Source organism: Synchiropus splendidus, chromosome 13 (genome assembly GCF_027744825.2).
Source record: "Synchiropus splendidus isolate RoL2022-P1 chromosome 13, RoL_Sspl_1.0, whole genome shotgun sequence".
NCBI lineage: Eukaryota > Metazoa > Chordata > Actinopteri > Syngnathiformes > Callionymidae > Synchiropus > Synchiropus splendidus.
In genome coordinates, this window is record NC_071346.1 from 11,708,937 (window position 1) to 11,728,157 (window position 19,221).

General features: G+C 41.9%; 1 protein-coding gene across 1 annotated transcript; it reads left to right on the forward strand.

Annotated features, from left to right (window-relative positions):
* Nucleotides 1-5,932: 5,932 nt before the first annotated feature.
* LOC128769284 (endothelin receptor type B-like) lies at nucleotides 5,933-12,842 on the forward strand. Its single transcript, XM_053882867.1, has 8 exons — nucleotides 5,933-6,134; nucleotides 6,774-7,209; nucleotides 8,872-8,984; nucleotides 9,979-10,183; nucleotides 10,442-10,591; nucleotides 11,226-11,359; nucleotides 11,432-11,540; nucleotides 11,619-12,842. The coding sequence occupies exons 2-8, from the start codon at nucleotides 6,817-6,819 to the stop codon at nucleotides 11,751-11,753; spliced, it is 1,239 nt and encodes a 412-aa protein (XP_053738842.1). The 5' UTR covers nucleotides 5,933-6,134; nucleotides 6,774-6,816; the 3' UTR covers nucleotides 11,754-12,842.
* Nucleotides 12,843-19,221: the final 6,379 nt, after the last annotated feature.

The following is a 19,221-nucleotide window of genomic DNA, read 5'->3' on the forward strand; positions in this document are numbered from 1 at the left end:
CACCATCCTGGATATGCAATCCAAGATGGCCTCCCTGAGCGTAAACGGGAAGTTTTGAATCAATGAATTGCGCCACAGGAAACAGACAAAGTCTACTATAATGTCATGAATACTGAATGCAGGACGTCCGGACAAGGCACAAGCAAAATTAGAGTCATGGACGTCCATTTCCCACTTGGTCTTCCCAACTAGAGCGTAGCATAGATCAGGGGTTCTTAACCTTTTTGATCTTGGGGCCCATTAGAACTGATTCATTACTCTTGACATTTGTGATCAATGACCATATTTAATCTACTTACACATAAACAACCCGAAACCCTGTGAAATGACATGAAACCATGTGATCATCGCAAAGATATATTAAAGTCCAACCAACAGCAGAAGAATCATTTGCAAAGTCATAGTCATCAAATTTACTAAAGAAAAGAAGGAAAAAATACCCTTGATGCAAACTGCTGAGAAAATTGGAAAAACAGAATACAATTCTGAATAAAATAAATATAATAAAACCATGTCTAAATACCATAACATTAAAATAATATACTTTATTTAAACTCCAAAGAAGATATAAGTGAAGTGTAAATAAAAGTATCCCCATTTCAAAACAGGTGACCATATGCTTTCATGAACAGTTTTTACTTTGTTTATCATTTATTCTTTTCAAGAACTTCTCCTTTGTTAACTATCACAGATTTGCAGCTGTCAAGTCAACACACTACGGCCACCATACGTGGCTAATGGATTAAAACTGAGCGAACCTTTTAGCTGCCCTCTAGGAGGCGCTTGCAGCCCAACCATGGGCCCCGGCCCTATGGTTAAGAATCACTGGCATAGACGACAGACATTGTGGCAGGTTGCTTATAGATCTGGAGTTTGACAAGCTGAGAACTGGCTGTATTAAATTGACCTTACAGTATTAGGAGGGTGAATGCAGAGTACAAGATGCTCATTCATGTTCTGCGAGCAGATTGTGGCAACACCCAGATTCCTTTAGCCAAAATTTTGGCAAACACAGGCAAACAAATCCACTGTGCCTGAGCACAGGGCATTGTATTCTGTCGGCAAGCATGCGAACCGAATCTCAGCAGATAGCGATGCTAGACGTCTGCGTTGTGGACACCCAGATAAAAGTCAAGATCGGCAGACTGAGAAAGAGGACAGGATCAGACAGGTGAGACAGGAAAGCAATTCAGCAACTGGCGTCTCCCAGTGTGACGGTGCTGAATTGTCCTGATGCCTGCAGGAGCCTGTTATCATGGAGAGGGCTTGTAATTACAAAGTACTGCCCGGCCTTTCAAGCTCAATCATCTGTCATTTGAAGACGACGGCAGAACTGTGACGGTGACACTTTTATCAATACGTCCAGCCCAAATGGGTCCTGTAAAGTCCTGCTGAGTTCTCAAAGGTAAAAGAAATGTGTGCTATCACCTGTGAGAGGAGCATGGAAACATGGCAGGACAAAAGAGGGAATGAATGTAGCGTCATAAAAGGGTACAAACGCTCAGAAGTTATGGATTCATTCAAACCTACCTGTCTGTTAATGTGTTTAACTGAGGACTGTTTTACTGTGCGCCTACATGCTAATATAGTCAGCAGAGTTTTGCCTCTGTTACGGTTCAAGATGCAGGGAGGGACCCAAGTGCATTGATGAAAGTCACAGGAGGCTGGAGCGAGTCAATACAATAATTTAATAAGAAAATACAAAAATATATAACAAAAGGCTTCACCGACCCAGGAGAAGAAAACAGAAAATAAATCCATAGCGTCACTGAAACCGGGAAGAGTCCACAACGGAATGAGTCCAAACAAAGAGCGTCGCCGAACCAGTAGAAAGAATTCAAGAGTCTGTAACAGGAGAGCAAACGAACAATAAAACACCAAGTAAACTATCGAGGTCGACAATACGAACGCACAAGTACAGAGTAAAAGAAACCAAGAAGCCAAGTGGAGTAGGGAGAACAAAGGGAGTCAACATACAAAAACTCAGAACAGCAGCTGAACAGAAAATAATTTAAGCGACATATAAATGTACAATGGGCAGAGAGAAACGAAAGGAGCGAATTACCAGTGGGGACAATAGGAGGGAGAAAACCAAAACGGGAGTCAAGGGAACAAAATAAAAGCAGATCATGACAGGCTTGTTATCCTTATTTTCTATTAGTCGATTTCACACTTTCAAATGGTCACAAAAAGGCAAGATTTTTAAGCTAAATCAAATGAACAATATTATCTTGAGGATTGTAATGTGAACCCCGTACAGGAATATCAGCTTTTCTAGATGACCATATCCACAATGACAGCTGTGTTGTGAATTACTTTTGTAGCCAATATGATTCGTTCTCCAAATGGTCCTCTGAACTTGACAATGCATCACTCAAATGTCGCCTTTTTGAAGGGATACTTCGACAACAGAATTTCAAACCTCAAACTGAGCATTGCTCGTTCTTATCGAGACATCTGTTCTGGATGATGGGATAATCTGGATTGTCACACTTAAGAGAAAAAAAAAAGTCTTCTTGTAACCGCTCACAGAGAGAAAGACTGAACTCCCTATATGGTTCATGGTATAGCCACAGCTGTCCTCAGCCCACCCAAAAATGTTCTCCGCTCCACGTGTTGCACCCAAGTCTGCTGACTGCAAATGCTGATCAAAAATCGTGATTGGCCAAGCCAAACAACCAGCTCGCGAGTGCTGCTACTCTACAAACGCTTGCGCTTATATCACGCATTTCTGCATGCATCTATCTATCTATCTATCTATCTATCTATCTATCTATCTATCTATCTATCTATCTGTCTGTCTGTCTGTCTATCTTGTGAAACTTCATAACAAAGTTATACAGAGGCAGAAAGAAACACCAAAAAACATGTGAGACTTTGATCAATAATTCAAAAGTTTGAGGAATTTCCGGATGTCATTTGATTTCTCCTTCTGATGGAGTCTCGTGTTTTTACTCAAGAGTGAAAAGCACTGGAGCCAAGTCATCCTGTCTCCGTCAACCCTTCATGACCGGATGCTTTCCTCAACATTACGTCCTGATCGTGAATGCTCGATACGCTAAGTCGGCCGTCTGTCGGGGAGCTGCCTAACAATGATGGCATCATCATGGCCTAATGAAAACCAATTGAGGTCGCAGACGGCATGTGTGTTTGCGAAGTCGCCCTCTCTGTCAGACAGGCGCCATTAAAACCCTCTCTTGGTCCAAACAGTGCCTTCCTTTGTGAGCCTATCTCCTCCTGTTTTTAAGAAATCAGTTTAGAGTCCGATGCTATCATGAAAACTGTTGCTCACAGACATGACTTTTTTTCCATCCATTCCCAATAATGGGATCTTAAAAAGTCGACCAAATGCATCAAGTGTTGTGCGTAAGGTCAATGGGAGGAAGTAGGAGTGCTTTTAGTTTTCTTATCCGCGTGATACAAGACATGATAAAGCAGTGATCTGCAGCATTTGCTCTTTGTTACTGAGTTACTCTGAGTCCTGAAGGTGGTCTGACTTGTGTAGCCCCGGGGCTGTGAGGACTGACTGGCCTCTCATAAAGAGCCCCTCACTGCTCCCGACAACATCCCTGCCATCACATGGCAAATGAGTTTGTGTTGAAGCCGCAGGAGGGCCCAGTGAATGGTAGCATTTAAACCAATTTGATCTTTTCAATGACATTGGAAAATAAAACTTCAAATTTATGCTGTCTCACTTTTTGCGTCGGCCAAAACAAATGTGCCCATTGTGTTACTGGTAGGGCATAAAGTGCAAGCAAGTGGTAAAGTATGACAAACTGAAAAAAATTAAAAATTAAAATTCAATAATAAATCCAATCCGAAACTCACAGAAGTCAAGACCAGTTGCCAAACTGAGAAAAAATGAAACACAAAAACAGCTTTAAAAAGAGTGAAAACATGGTGTTCAACGTCCACTTTAAAATTAATGGCAAAAGCGCAGCAAGTAAGTGAAAAAATACACAAAAATGAATCTTAATATGCTTGTTATATGCAGCTACATATACAATACTTTAAATTATTGTTATTTACTGTTTTGTTTTCTGTATTTTCTTTTATTTTTCTATTTTTTTATCCACTCTAGTTTTTTTGGTTTTTGGTAAATATTTTTTCTTTCACAGCTGAGATCGTCATTGTGTATGTGTATTTATATAATTATTATTGTGGCTGATACAAATTAATAAAAATATTGGGAAAAAAAGAATCTTAATGATCAAGAGAATATGGGTGAGGCCTTTTACCGTAAGCAAACAGGCACGGGGCTGGAACCAGAGGAGTTTTACGGCCCATTGGCATCAGGTGATGAACGGAAGATGTGAGTCCCTGTGTGTGAAGCCTGAGGCGACACGGTGGGCAGAAAGCAGGAAGTGATAAACCAAAATAAAAGCAGAATGTGACAATGAAAAATATGTCAAATTATGATTTGGTGTTTCCTATATATGTGTGGATAGGAGCCAGGTTGAGACTCATGGTGAAGCTTGTAGGTGATGAAAAGACAGATAAATAGATTCTCCCTTCACAGCTGACAAAGTGCCCTTGAGCCAAGAACTCCGGCCCCTCCTCGTGAGATAACCAAATAAATAGTCTTACTGTTTTGCAGCTTTCAAGTGAAATAAATCATTGAGATTTTAATGAAATTTTTGGTGAACTTGTTGATGTATTCATAAACAAAACAAAAACTCCATTGACAAAATGCTGCATTGACAAAATGCAATTTATGACTCAGATGATGAACAAAGGTCCTGAAAGACGTGTGAGATATGAATCTTGTGTTGTTGTGTTCGTGTTGCAACACTGCCAGGAAGAAGTGCCACAACAGCTTATATGAGCAACAAGTAACTCTTTCAACCAAAACTGCCACTGTGCCCCATCCTGCTGGAAAAAAAGGCTAAAATGTGGTTGCGTCCCACCGTGTATTACGCAGTCTGATCCTCGTCACGAAAGGAGGCAGAACTGACTTTCACGCTCGGCTTCTTGATGACGTGTTACAGGTCCAAACAGTTTGAACACCATGTTCCGAACAGTCAGGGTTCAATACGCACAATTCTGACGCTGTTAAAAATCTGCACACTCTCATCTACAGAATTACTCACTACTTCGAATTCTTCTGATTCATATAGATGAATAGTAGCTGCGAAGGATGAAGAGAGGGTTGGACCTCCAGTTTATCTTAGATGTGTCAGGAAGTAAGACTGGCTTGGCTCAAGAAGGCTAATCTGTTAGCTTTACATGAGCATCAAATCCCTCTGGGAAACAATCCACCGTGCCAGACAGTTTGTCCTCGGTGTGTCAGTAAGGTGGTCCCTGTTTGAACCCCCCACCCCATTGGACCTGCCACTGGAGGTAAGTCCAGCTCAAAGTCCATCCAACATTGTGTTCAATGTAGGGTATTGTCTGCATTTTGGAGACATAGTTTGGAGACCAAGTAAATGCCATCGAAGCAGCACAGTTGCCTCTCTTCACAGTCCCACAAGGGGCACCAAAATATGGAGCTGCCATGCTACAGTGGGTACCTTGCCAGAAGACGTGCACCTCTTCATCATTTCTCCTAGATCCGATATGATACCAAACCAAGTGTTCTCATACGCATTTGTTCACCATAAGAACATGACTTATTGATGGCATCTCAAACCTTGATGCATCAATATATAGCCTGATGAAGAGCAGCTGATTCGGCCGTACTGACTCTGAGCTAAAGGAAACATTCCAGAGTTTATCAAACAATCACTTAAAGGAGCAGATAATTCAGTTAAAGAAGGACAACTTCGAGTCATGATAGTCAAAGTTTATCCAAGTACTCCAAAACGTACATGTAAAAACCTCCTCAGCTGTCTCCACCCTTGCAAAGAAGAAGGGGTGTGGGGCTGTGAAGGGGGGGGTGGTCAGCAGACTCTTGAGACACTGTGGATTGAGACTCAGCAGTCAGTCCCGGGGAAGACAGAGAAGCAGCGAAGGACCAAAAGTCATCTGGAGATTTCATGTGAGCAGCATGGACAAAGAGGACAGCTGCTGTTGGGGATGAATGGACGGCCGCTTCAGGAACATCATCCCTCAGAGTCGGGATCTTGAGAACTTGTGTTGCTGAGAACATTTGATTTTTTTTTTTGAAGAGGAAGAATTTCTGCCTCAGGAATTTGGTAGGTGGGCTGCCGTTTTTAATGCAAGAAGATCTCTTCACTCCGCTGAATATAACAGCTGCGACTGCTGTCTGTTTATGATATCGTGGAAGTATTTTTTACGTTTTTAGAGTTACAGTATTAAAGATTTCAAAATGGAACTGCGACTCGGGCACACTTCTTTGCCATTTAAGTTAAGACAAAATAAAGAAACAGGGCTTAATGGAAAGAGGAGTTCAAAATGTGTATTAACTCATGACTGCCTTATGTAAAAGAGTTAGGGAAGTAGCATGTCGAAGTGACCAAAGCCAGCTCACTTTTTACTTAGCTCCACTTCCCAATAAAAAAAAGTTGCCTTCAAACCTGAAACTTTTGGGACTTCTTGACGAGAACATTTTCTTTCATGATATAAACATTATATAAAACGTCATGAGGAATTTATACTCTATGGATCTACTCAAAGTAAAGTCTATAAAGTAAAAATAATGATAATAAAATGAACTTAAATACATAGTGGCTATAGTGGCTTTTAATATCAGTGGAGAACGCATTTTTGCGATCGGAGCAACATTCTCAAAGACAATTGCAGTTTTATTTAGACCAAACAGTCTTATATAAATATTCTGTTGACGTGAAATTTCAAACCCATCTGTGTTCCAGGCATCAACCTTTCAGGATAAAAGCCACGTGAATAAATCTCAAGATGAAGGCGCATCTCTTCTGCTTGGTCATCCTCCTGGCACTTCATTTCCTTGTGGCCAGTGGTCAGTTAGTGTCAAAGAAGCAGGCGGTGACCCAAAGCAGTCGCCTGGTGGAGAGGGACATCCAGGGTCCGGTGTGGCCCAACATAACCATGCCTCGCCGTCGACTCCCGCCCATGTGCTCTGGGCCGACGGAGATCCGAGACACCTTCAAGTACATCAACACAGTGGTGTCCTGCCTTGTGTTTGTTGTGGGAATCATCGGGAATTCAACTCTGCTGAGGATCATCTACAAGAACAAATGTATGCGGAATGGCCCAAACATCCTTATTGCTAGTTTGGCGCTGGGAGATCTGCTGCATATCATTATTGGGATTCCCATTAATGTTTATAAGGTAAGCTTGGATTTTACTGACGAACAGAGAACATCAAATCATATGCAGATGCAGACAACTCAAACCCCGTAGCGATGACTACACACCAGCTTGAACTCCAAGCTAAGTTCTCCCCATCGCCCCATTGGGTATATGGACTGTCCCTAAGAAACAGGGTGATGAGCTTCACCATATGGTCGAGACTGGTATCTTAAAGCAAGGGATGAATGGGTATCCAGTTGTCTTTTGGCAACTCTTAGGGATCCCAACAGGGCAGCTAAAGGTTTTCACGAGTGGCAAGTCTTGGCCTCTTTCTTGAGGTTGTTAGTTTCCAGCCACAAAAATGACTTCTCCTGTCTCTCTAGTATTAAACAATCCATCCATCCATCCACAATCCATCGTGCAGGATCAGAAAGGCAGCACTATAGTCCTTTATCTACTCTGGAAGTAGATAAAGTTTGGGCATCATGAGGCTGGCACCTCCCTTTGGAGGTGTTTCAGGAATGGCCATCTGGGAAGAGGCAGATGTCCCTGGACCAGGTGGTTAGATTCTCTTCACTGACCTGGGAGTGTGTCAGGATACCCCAGTCAGAGCTGGCGGACATTGCCTGGGAGAAGGACTTTTGATGCTACCGGTTGAAGGTGCTGCCCCTGCGACCCAGCGATGGATAAGTGGGTGTGAATGGATGGATGGATGGAGTTTAAAAAGATTTGGGCGCTGCGGCCCCTGGGTCAGATCCCCAAATTTCAGGTCCATCTTTTGGACTATACCTCTGATGAATATTGAGAAAATTGCAGATAAAAAGTGAAGATTTGTAAACGCCAGAAACCTCTGCTGCCTTCAAGAAAGGAGTACACACAGTCAATCCATCTTGGAGCTCTCATTACCCAAAAATTCATGAACCTCATCGGCTGTCTACCTCTTTTGATCAGTATCCTCACAGCCACCACTCTTCGTCCAACGTGTCCACTGCCCTGGTGCCCTTGATACATACACGTTTTTAAAATGTTTGCCTCCAGAATGTGTCTGAAACACTCAAAGATGATACTCTCTGGTTTGAGAAACTCCTCCCTGAAAAACTATTTGAACCTCACTCTGCTCAGGGCCCCTGAGTGAGAAAGATCGCCAGCGATGAGTTCAAGCATTTCTCTCTTGTTATTACTCTGCTGGCGACTGAGCCCATCTTTATCCATGTGTTTAGACCCGGTATTTATTCTGGCATGGGAATTTTGTCAGAAAGTAATTCATCCTTATGTAACTCTGTACAGTTTAGGGTCATGACTGGACAAGAGATGGTTACTCCTCGGCAGGTTTGAAATAAACAAATGTGTTTATGCCACATAAATCTGACCCAGAATGTCAGTCATAGTCATAATTCCACTAGCTTTGTGAGGAGGAGAGAAAGAAAAACATCTCGGAACAGGCTGAATACCAGAACACTCACATACCTGCTCACATATGATTCTAATATATGCTCATATTCTGCTTGTTTTTTTTTTTGTTTCCCGCGGCTGCTGCTCATCTCTATGAACTCAAACACGGCTGTGTTTTCATAAAAAGGTCAGAAGTCTTAACCTTGATTAAAGGTTGATCACAACAGCCCACTGCGTTCACAGCTGGCGATAAGCCCCAGGTTCAGCGTGCTCTGTATTATTTTATCATCATTTCAATTCTCATTTCAGCTGCTGGCAGAGGACTGGCCCTTCGGAGTGGCTCTTTGCAAGTTGGTGCCGTTTGTCCAAAAATCCTCAGTGGGGATCACAGTGCTCAGTCTGTGTGCGCTGAGTATTGACAGGCAAGTTATTGCTTCTACCCCCCTCCCGAGAAAGAGTCCATGCTTTTGTTTGCTGACCTGGAAGTCAGATGGATGATGCTGTATTGAGGGGAGTGATCTTTGACTTCTAGGTTGGACTTTTAGAAAAGGATTCTTCATTTTAAATGTACAAAGATGCCTCATTTAATACTACATATTGTTCTTTTTTTCATTCTTAAGTCAGCAGTAAGTTGAACAGAAATATAACATTGTAAACCAAATGGTTATCAAAATAAACAAAATTATTACTTGTAAAATATATTGTCCAAAATAATGAGTCCCAAAAAGTAGAACCATAAATATTAGATTGTTTTCTATGAACTTGTGTTTAACAAATGAAATAAAACAAAATAAAAAAAAACTCATTACATGTTAATAACTAGCTAATATATTCATCTTGTATGATACATGACACAGATACAAGACCGTCAAAGGCAACTAGCATAGATGCTACATGCTACTTCATATTTCTAGTCCTCCAAGGAGCCACAACGTTAAACACAGTCCAAACAGCGGGCTGAACAAAATACATATTTATTGAACAACAACTCATCAACAGCAGCACCGAATGCGATATCAGTCTTTATTCAATTATCGGAGGGTAATTGAAGCATAGAACGTTTCTGTGGTTCGCCACCAACTTGGCCACTAAACAAAAGAAACACTCATGTTTTTCTTCTTGAATCGTAAGCACACATCCGCTTCGCTATCTTTCTATTAATTCCCTTCCATCTGCATCAATCTTTTGGGGGGTTTCCACATTTGTTTTTAACATTTAGAATTGCTGCTTGTGAGAGATCAGCCTACTGAGCAGGAAGTCTTCACTGCACTTCAGATAAGTTTTTATAGTCATGGGTTTGCAAGCCCGATTCATTCTACATAGGGTGGAATTGTATTGCATTGACTATTTAAAAACAATTAAAGAAGTAGCAGAACGGCTGCGGCTTCAGTGACTGACTGGTTCCGGGGTCACCAGGTACCGGGCCGTGGCCTCCTGGAGTCGCATCAAAGGTATTGGTGTTCCGAAGTGGATGGCCATCGAGATCGCGCTCATCTGGATCTTATCCATCATCCTGGCCGTGCCAGAGGCGGTAGCTTTTGACATGATCGCCATGGACTACAAAGGAGAAGAGTTGAGGATCTGCCTGCTGCACCCCATGCAGAAGTCCGACTTTATGAAGGTGAGTCGGAGTGACATCGGGACGTGGAGGGAGATGGATTGAGTTGAAACAGCTGCGTGAGCCACACAAACAATATATCACACCCTGGAGCCGCTAAGATACAGATGTGCATGGAGACACGTGTGGACCGTCTCAAGGTCAAATGTGGTCCCCGAACACACCAATGGAAAGTGTTCTGCTCATTTGTTTAAATCTCCCCGCTTGGTTGATACTCAGTTTTATTGCTGGCAGTAAATATTGCCCTCTCTTGTCCCACAGTTTTATAAATCAGCAAAGGACTGGTGGCTCTTCAGCGCTTATTTCTGCCTGCCACTGGCGGTCACCGCCATTTTCTACACCCTCATGACCTGCGAGATGCTGAGGAAGAAGAACGGTGTCCAGATCGCTCTGAGTGACCACCTCAAGCAGGTTTGTTTGAGACCTTTACTGCCCCCATTTCAGTTGAGATGTTCCTGGAACAGCGCTCAATATTTAAACCATCACCCGAGACTTACCAACATTTGTCCCTCTACACTCTCTACACGGCTTCATATCAATAGTTAAACAAGTTCAGGAACAACAACTACTTTAGAGTTCTTGTTGTTGATGAGGAACATGAAGAGACAAAGGAAACACATGTTGTGAGCAGCAGAAAGTAACATCGATCAAATGCAGACAACCTTAAATTTCCATTTATTTCATATCACTGAGCCACAGACTGTTTCTCTTCGCCGCCCCTTCTGCACGGCCTGGGAGTTTCCTGTCTACCTGATCTGTATTTTGAAGAGAATATTATGAGCTAGCTTGTAGCAGGTTGGTAGCTCACTGACAGCCCGGACAACAGCTTTTATGAGCAGCCCTTTAGCCTAAAGGCATTTGTCATTGAAAGCGCATCACAAGACTGGTTGTGTAAATGCAAAAACCTCCAATTTGCCAGCAATATAACAATATTTTCCCCTGACAAGAGAGTCGTTTGTGCTGCTGTATCGTGAGATGTTCACCACATGCCTCTCTGTGCCCAGAGCTGCTGCATGTAATCAGAGATGAATGTTTTTTTGCTCAGCGGAGGGAAGTGGCAAAGACGGTCTTCTGTCTGGTTCTGGTTTTCGCTCTTTGCTGGCTCCCTCTTCATCTCAGCCGAATCCTCAAACTCACCATCTACGATGAGAAGGATCCGAATCGATGCGAACTGCTGAGGTGAGTAAAAAAAAAAAAAAAAAGCAAATATGAATCAACCAGCTCTTTCTCATTTTTCAATTTCATCTTCAGTTTCTTTTTGGTTCTGGACTACATCGGGATTAACATGGCGTCGGTCAACTCCTGCATCAACCCCATCGCTCTGTACATGGTCAGCAAGCGCTTCAAGAATTGCTTCAGGGTGAGTCAAGCCTGAGTCACGCTGTTCGCTGTCAGAAGTATATCAATAAATGTCTGCGTCACACCCTCTGTCCCGCAGTCCTGCCTGTGCTGCTGGTGCCTTCCAGCCGAAATGTTAATGGATGAGAAACAGTCGTGCATGAAGCTGAAGGTCACAGAGAGACCCTCCGACCAGTACAACTCCCGCATGACCAACAAGTCCACCACTGCCTGAAGACAGTCGCCTCAAACTGTAAATAGACAAAGCGTTGGTTCAGATCCATAGTTATTCGCTTCTAAACAGAGCAGATGAAATACACAGAACTGAAACTGTAAACAAGGATGATGACCACTCAGTAAAACTGTAGCATGTGAGGCAAGTCGGAGGGGACAGGCTTCTTGGTGGAGATAGAGAAGAAGTGCTCAGAATGTTTTTTCGACCAAGTATAAAATGGTTGCTCTTTGAAGAAACACACCAAATAAAGTCAAAGCTAATAACTATTTAATAATCACCACACATTCTGTACAAGTCATTTAGTTTGGCAGTACAGCATAAAAACAATATTTTTTATTAGAGGTATGTTTATTATAATACAGCGATTCTTCACAAATAATTTCCCACAAGAGCAGCAGCTAGCATTGTGGCCAATCGCTAAATTTAAAATGATACAATGCTGAGGTGACACGATAAGATCTGGCTTGCTGGCTACTTTAAAAATACTACCACAGGTTTTTTTTTTTACATGACCCATACGAAAAGGGGGATAATAACCATTGTAATGGTAAATAGCTATGAGAAATAAAAGGCTATTATTGAGCAGTGTGTTTGCATGGACAAAAGTGATGGGAAGAATAAAATTATTAACAAAATCCTGGCACTTAAGGGTCTTACAGCTGCGGTAGGAAAAAAAAGATGTAAAATCTGGACAAATTTTACAGAAAAAAGTGATAAAGTGAAGAAAAACACAAAATCAAATGAAAGTAGAAACATATTTCTATAATAATTTTTCATGTAAAGGTGGTATCACAGATTTACTCTCCGGTCGAAGTCGTATAAAGAAACGTATTATTTTTTTGTGTTATTGTCTGGAGATCTTTAAATCTCACTTTATTGTTAAATGTGAACAACATTTCCACTGGAGAGATTCGTCAAACATAGGAACATTGACGTTGGTTGACAAGTGTCTCTCTGCCGTTTGGAACTACTGATGTGAGACTTCGACTGTGTTCTGAGTCGCAACGGTTGTACATGTGATATAGTGTCTTTAATTTTGGCTTGTTTCATGTATTGATTTCAAGTTTGTAATATATTAATAAATGTGTTCTGAAGGCTAAAGGCTGTTGGTGTGGCTTGTGTGACTGAAGTGTGACGGAGTCATGTGATAGAGACGGGCACAGAGCTGTACTGTGATTGATCTATTCATTTCACAGCACACACATAAACAAACACACACAGTTCTGACCTGGGAATGTTCCTTCCCTCAGGCAAGAGCAGTGTCACGCATGTCGTATTAGCCGTCAAAGAAGCTTCTGTCTTGTGATCCCTCAGCACCCTCCATCTCTTTATTCACTTTCCTTGCCTCTGTTCTGACCTCCTTCACACCCATTTTTCAACTGTTGATTTACCTCTTCGTTGTCCTTTTCACCGAGCCTCGCTTGTTACATTCCTCTCCTCACTCCTCCCTGCTGTCTTTTTTTTTTCTTCCAGTATGGTTTTAAACAATCCAAGGCTTGATGATAAATCAAATGCAGCAAGAGGTCTGTGCTGAAAGAGAAAGCTCCTGCTGAAATATTCCACTATTTCTCCTCCCTGTGGAAGTTCTTTTCTTACTTGTGTGAGGCTCAGTCATGTGATGTGCCGCTGCGACCTAGCAGTCATCGCAAATGATGAAGTTTGCCATTGGGGCGTGTCCTAAATGAACACTTTTCACATGTTTGCAATTAAAGTTCTTTTTTAAGGTTTAAATGCCTTAGCTTTTTGTCAAAAAAGAAACATTTTAATTCCAGATTTATTCAGTGGTGGGTAACGAAAAGCACAAATCCTTGTCACATTCACCAAGAACCTATTTTAAGCATAGTCAGAACGTCAACTGTTCCCGAACTGGAGTGTTACTCCGTCATCTGGTCATGTGTTGTGACCTCCCTCAGCAGCCTCAGCAGGAGGGCAAACACATGATGTTTGCCAATGCCTGCAGGCCGGGTGAGAAGCTCGCTGGTGGAGAATGTGGTACAAGTCTCCCCCAGATGACAAAGCTATTCATGGGGCGTCACTTTGGGATTTTAAACCGTCACATCGGCTCCTGTTTTTCCTCTTCAGTAATCAAATCTCACAAACTAATCGAGTAGCAAAGTCATGACAAGTTAAAGTTTGCAAAATGGCCACCTTGTTCACAACGCTCCATATAGAACTACAAACATGGCGGTACCGGTGAGTCCCTTACAGTTTCAATAGGTCACAAATCTCAACCACTAGAGCGTTTGAAGCAGCTTAAGCAAACCTGTTTGTTAATAATAAAAAAAAAAATGATGAAAAAGATGAAAAAAAATGGCTGCCAATCTGTGCTCTACCTGCGTGGGCGAAGTCGAACGCACACTGTTTATGACTCCAGATGTTCTCTTTCTCTGCAGTTCATCCTCATTCTTGTCCTGGACATCAAAAGGTTCACTTTTATTCATCCAGGAGGAGTTTCTTGTGTTTTATATCGCAAATCATCGTATTCACTTCAGTGGCAGCAGCTCCAGTGAAGCGATTCCGAAGTTCTGAGTTAAAAGTTGAGATTCAGAAAAGCTCTGTGAAAAAGCTCTTAACTGTGCAAGAGAGTTTCTCAACAAAACCTGTAATGTTCCTCCTTGTGTCTGTATGCTAGGAGCATAACTGCCTGTATCGTTCCATGGAGCCATGTTGTTTGGTAAAGACAAACACATGATCATCTTCCACACTGATAAACACACACTTCTTCATTTTTCTAGACAACATTTAGCAGCACTTGCAAAGTTGCTCCACATGCGGCTGTTTACAGCGCGCGCTGTGTTGCGTCATCAATCCCATGTTTCTGTCCGGGTCACATGCACGCGTGTCCCGAACAAATCACGTCAGATAACATTTTATGCAGACACATTTTTAGAACTCAATTACTCACACTTACACTGACGCCATTATATAAGGAAACGTGTCAGCCTGCTAACACTATAGGTTACTCTTAAACCAGGGATTTCCATTGGGGCCCTCTAAATTGGACCCTCAATTTACCTTTTTGGCACCATTTAAAATGTATTCCAAGCACTTATTTTATGACCTATGAACTGGGGGCTACAGACGGATATGTTTCATTAATTCATTTGGAGGTTGAGATCATATGCTGCTCTTTCATCACCATTTAGCTAGCTACCTCCTTCTCAGACATTTAGGCCTAAAAAGAACTGGACTACATTCTATTGTTCTATGTACATTGATTTCACAAGTCATTTTTATTATTCTATATACAGTGGTACCTCGGACTCGAACAAATCGGAGTTCTAACAAAGATTTCGAGATTTTTTTTGCTTCGAGTTTCGAACGAAAATCCAGAACTCGAACGCTCCTGAAAAAAGACAGAAAAAACATAACGTGCGCGGACCAATCCACTGACCCACGACGCGCTTTGTTATTGTGTATAACGCAGCCTCTGTATGCAGACGTGTCCCGTTAGCTACATTTACTGACTGTTTTTTCTTCATATTGAGGTGTAAAACCTTTCCTGTCTCCACACTGGACCGTGGTAGAGTGTCACAGGGGAGGTGCTCGCTCTCCACACCTCTGAGGCTGGAGCTCACTCCAGGGTTTGATGTCCTGTTGTGGGCTGGAGCTGGGACAGGGATGAGGCGAGTCTGGGACAGAGCGTGACTTGGTTTATGACTTTGTCACAGCCAAACTGCACAGAAGCGCACATTCAGAGCTGGACACGCACCGGGCACCTCTTCACATCTGGAGAGACGTCACTCACTCGGCAACCCCTCCCACATGCAGCGGCCACACACATAGAGGAACAGCGCACCTGCAGCAGACACTCTACATTCACTCCTACAAAAGACTATTTTAAGGCTTGGGACGCATTATTTCTTTTTCCATTAACTGTAATGGGCAAAATTGATTCAGATTTCGAACAAATCGCTTCTTGAACGGTCGTCTGGAACGGATTATGGTCGAGGTACCACTGTAATTCTTTTTCAAATGAACTTCAACAACAGTTTTGATGCAAATCTGCCCACATTACCAATGCTAATCTAGAAAACAAACAAACGTAGCTGCCGCTGAACCCAGAGATTTCATGTGAATTATAGTTTTAAACAAACCTAGCCTCATATAGCTACAATGCTAATGCTAATTTACTTGATAAACCGTGCCCAAGTGCCAGATACATTGGACTGCTACTGTTGTTAAAGCATTCCCAGGTCTTGTTTTGCTAATGCGGCTAATCTCTTGATTTATTTGCAAAGCTGGAGTGCCACCAGCGACACCTTAAAGCACCTTATTTCTGACTTATATGTTCTGTTTTCATTTGTCTTCTGACTGTAGAGCTAGCACGACTCATCATTACAGTGCTTCAAACAGATCTTGCTTTCTAAAATGCAGTTGCTAACCATCATATGGATGTTACACATTCCTCAATAAATGGTTCTGATAGAATTAGTTATTGACCTGTGCTGTATCAACACCAAGTGTGGGCCACTAAACCAGGAAACACACACCTTCAAAAGGCCATAAAATTTTCCAGCATCATAGTTTCATAAATAAAAAAGGTTTGTGGGTCGCACGTTTGGCCCTGCAAACAATAAACAGTTGGCATGAATAATAAAGGACCATCCTGTCTGAATTATGTTATGAGACACAGACTCGCTCTTTCATCCAACTCTGCCACCCCATGCTTGCTTTCAGACTTCTTTTTTCCATTGCTTTTTAATATTTTCTCTTGAACAAAGATTGTGTTTCAGCGATCGGCACATTACGCTCATATTTCTTCACGCATATTTATGAGCATCCATGGAGGAATAGATACTTAAAAAGAAGTATTCTCCATGCTAAGAAAAAGAGTAGATTGTTAGAACTCTCCATTTTTTCACACATTTGTCATGTGATTGAAAGAGACAAGTGAAATGGATTCGGGTGGGTAGTTGGTGTGTCACCAAAAGATAGGAAAAAGAGCTCATCCAAAGACATGAAAGAGAGTAAACCCACTCTCGAAAATCATGTCCAGGTACTTCAGATGACAATTTAGAGCTCTTCCAAGCCTCCAAACTCAGGAGAAGACCAGGGACAAAGGAAAATCCCATACTGAGAATGTAATGTAAGCTGAGGTTTAATTCTGTTGGCACTCAGCCAAGTACACAATAAAGCGCACTTTAATGTTCAATTGAAAGTGTACAACAAGTAGACGTAAGTATTCTCCCAGTCTTTAAGTGTGCTATAAGTATATATAAATAAGTACACTTTAAATGACTGTATTCGTAGTGCAGCCGTTTTAAGTAGTTTACTTAAGAAACAACAAATACACATAACAAAGTGTACTCTGTAATATAGCCACAGTTTTCCCACTGAATGTAACAGCAGGTAAATATTATGAACCATAGTAAAATAAAATGTACCTCAAACACATCTGAAATTATTCCATTATTTATTTGTAGCATAGACATCCAGCAAGTGAAGTATTCAAATGCTAATGATCACACAATATATGCCGTTGTTGCCGTAAATATCAAGATGCTGAAATGTTTTAGACACAACCATGGAACATAAAAACACACTTTGAAAACATTTTCAACTTGAGGTACTACTCAGCGAGAGCATGATTGACCGGGTGGTCTTTTCTTCTGGCAGTAATCTGGCGGATCTTCCACCAACACTAGTGAGGGAAAAAGAAAATATTCTGTCCTTCAAACTGTGAATGCGTATGTAGTTAAGCTGCTGAAATACCTCCAGGGAGGTTGAAGTAATACTGGCTCAGACCTAGAGAACACTATGTAAAATATGTCTTCAGTGGATGGGTGTGTTTATGATAGACCAGTGGGCTGCTCATATGGCAGCCGTATTCCATGGGTTTGGTCATCATATTGAAAGAAAATATCTCCCTTGTAACCAGCACTGTTACTTGTGGAGCAGACAGATATGCAGGTATGTGCATACAGGCAGTGAAAGAGACTAATAGCAGTGACACGACAAGGCATATTTTTTCATCAGTTTTTGATCATCACTGAGGGAACACATGGACCGAGCATGTCTCTCGCTCTCCAACGACTTGTTTGACAATATCAGGACACGTCTTTGACGCAGTTATTGATGAGCCACAGACCTGCATCTGGTGAGCAGTTGGTGAGCAGGGTAAAACTCACTTGGCGCTCATCATGCAGCTGGTTGACATCAGGGTCTTATGACGGTTATGACAAGATATATGTATGAAAGTGAACACAGTTTGCCACCTGTGCTTGCGCTGATCATCATCTGAAGTTACACCACTGCGCTTCATGTCCATGTTTACCATAAACGCCCAACGTTTTGTTTATTTTACCCCAGGCAAGATCTTTTATCCTGGTTTAAGGGACATTGGTGCTATGACTCAAAAAAATCCTGGGACTGCAGCCATCAATCGGTTTAGATGAATTTTCCCTCTATGACAATGTCAACACAGGATCTGTTAAAATGTGTCAACTTGAACAGCGTATGCCACCGGCGCCCTCTGCATTGCAACACACTGCAGTCATCTCACTGGTCAACCCTGTTTGCATTCACTTCTTTGCCTCCCTTGATCTCTGACCTTGATTTATTTCTGGATGTTTTCACAAAACTTACAAGCCAAATGGAGCAGTACCACTGGAAACCAAGGGTGGCAGTGTTGCTGTTACAACCCGACATGTACCTCCAATGAGACACAAAGAAGACATAACAATGGCGGAAATTCTCTGTCCTCAAGGCGCAATATATTTCACCGACCACCTCCTCCTACTACGCTGCCTGTATGTTATCAATACTTCTTCCACAGCCACCATGTTTGTTTTGGAGTTAGTCAGTGTCATAAAATGTTGACTATGATCTGCTCCCCCTGGTGGATATATTGTGAATAGCAATACCAATATAAAGAAAATGTGGATGTATGTCATCAGTGACAGTGGCATTGTTTTTCAAAGGACGGGTACAATTTCCTGCGTAAAGGGCAGCATCAATGGGCCTTAGGTCTTTCGGTATATGCCAACACCAGTTCAATATTCCGTCGTCTATGATCAGCTCCTTTGGGAGAGTGAATAGTTAAAAGCATTGCACCCCTTAAAGCAAAACATTGTTAAAATATTATCTAACTATAACATTTGTTTGCTCAAATAAATCTGCTTTAACTTCAAATCTCGTCAAAGCAAGTGAACGGAAGGAAGAGCATCTGCCCACCAAATTAGAGCACTGAACAATAACCTCTTTCTTTCTGATGTTAAGATGGGAAAACATATTGTGAACAACATTCTTGTTCTTGTGGTTTTTGTTTTGTGGTCGCTGGTCACTGTATCTTGACTTCTGCTCAGTTTTTGATGATGCTCTCCAGATTTCATATGAGTCCAACAAACATTCTGGCATTATGAATAGGTTTTTTTTTGTTAAGATCTATTTCCATATTAGAAGCCCCGGAGTGAGCAAGTGTTGATTCCGTCCAGCGACGCCACAGGCCTTCTCTAGCACCACCATC

Coding starts and splice junctions, on each gene's coding strand:
- LOC128769284 (XM_053882867.1), top strand. CDS start 6,817: ATGAAGGCGCATCTCTTCTGCTTGGTCATCCTCCTGGCACTTCATTTC. Junction 7,210..8,871: donor TTCCCATTAATGTTTATAAG/GTAAGCTTGGAT, acceptor TTCTCATTTCAG/CTGCTGGCAGAGGACTGGCC. Junction 10,184..10,441: donor AGAAGTCCGACTTTATGAAG/GTGAGTCGGAGT, acceptor CTTGTCCCACAG/TTTTATAAATCAGCAAAGGA.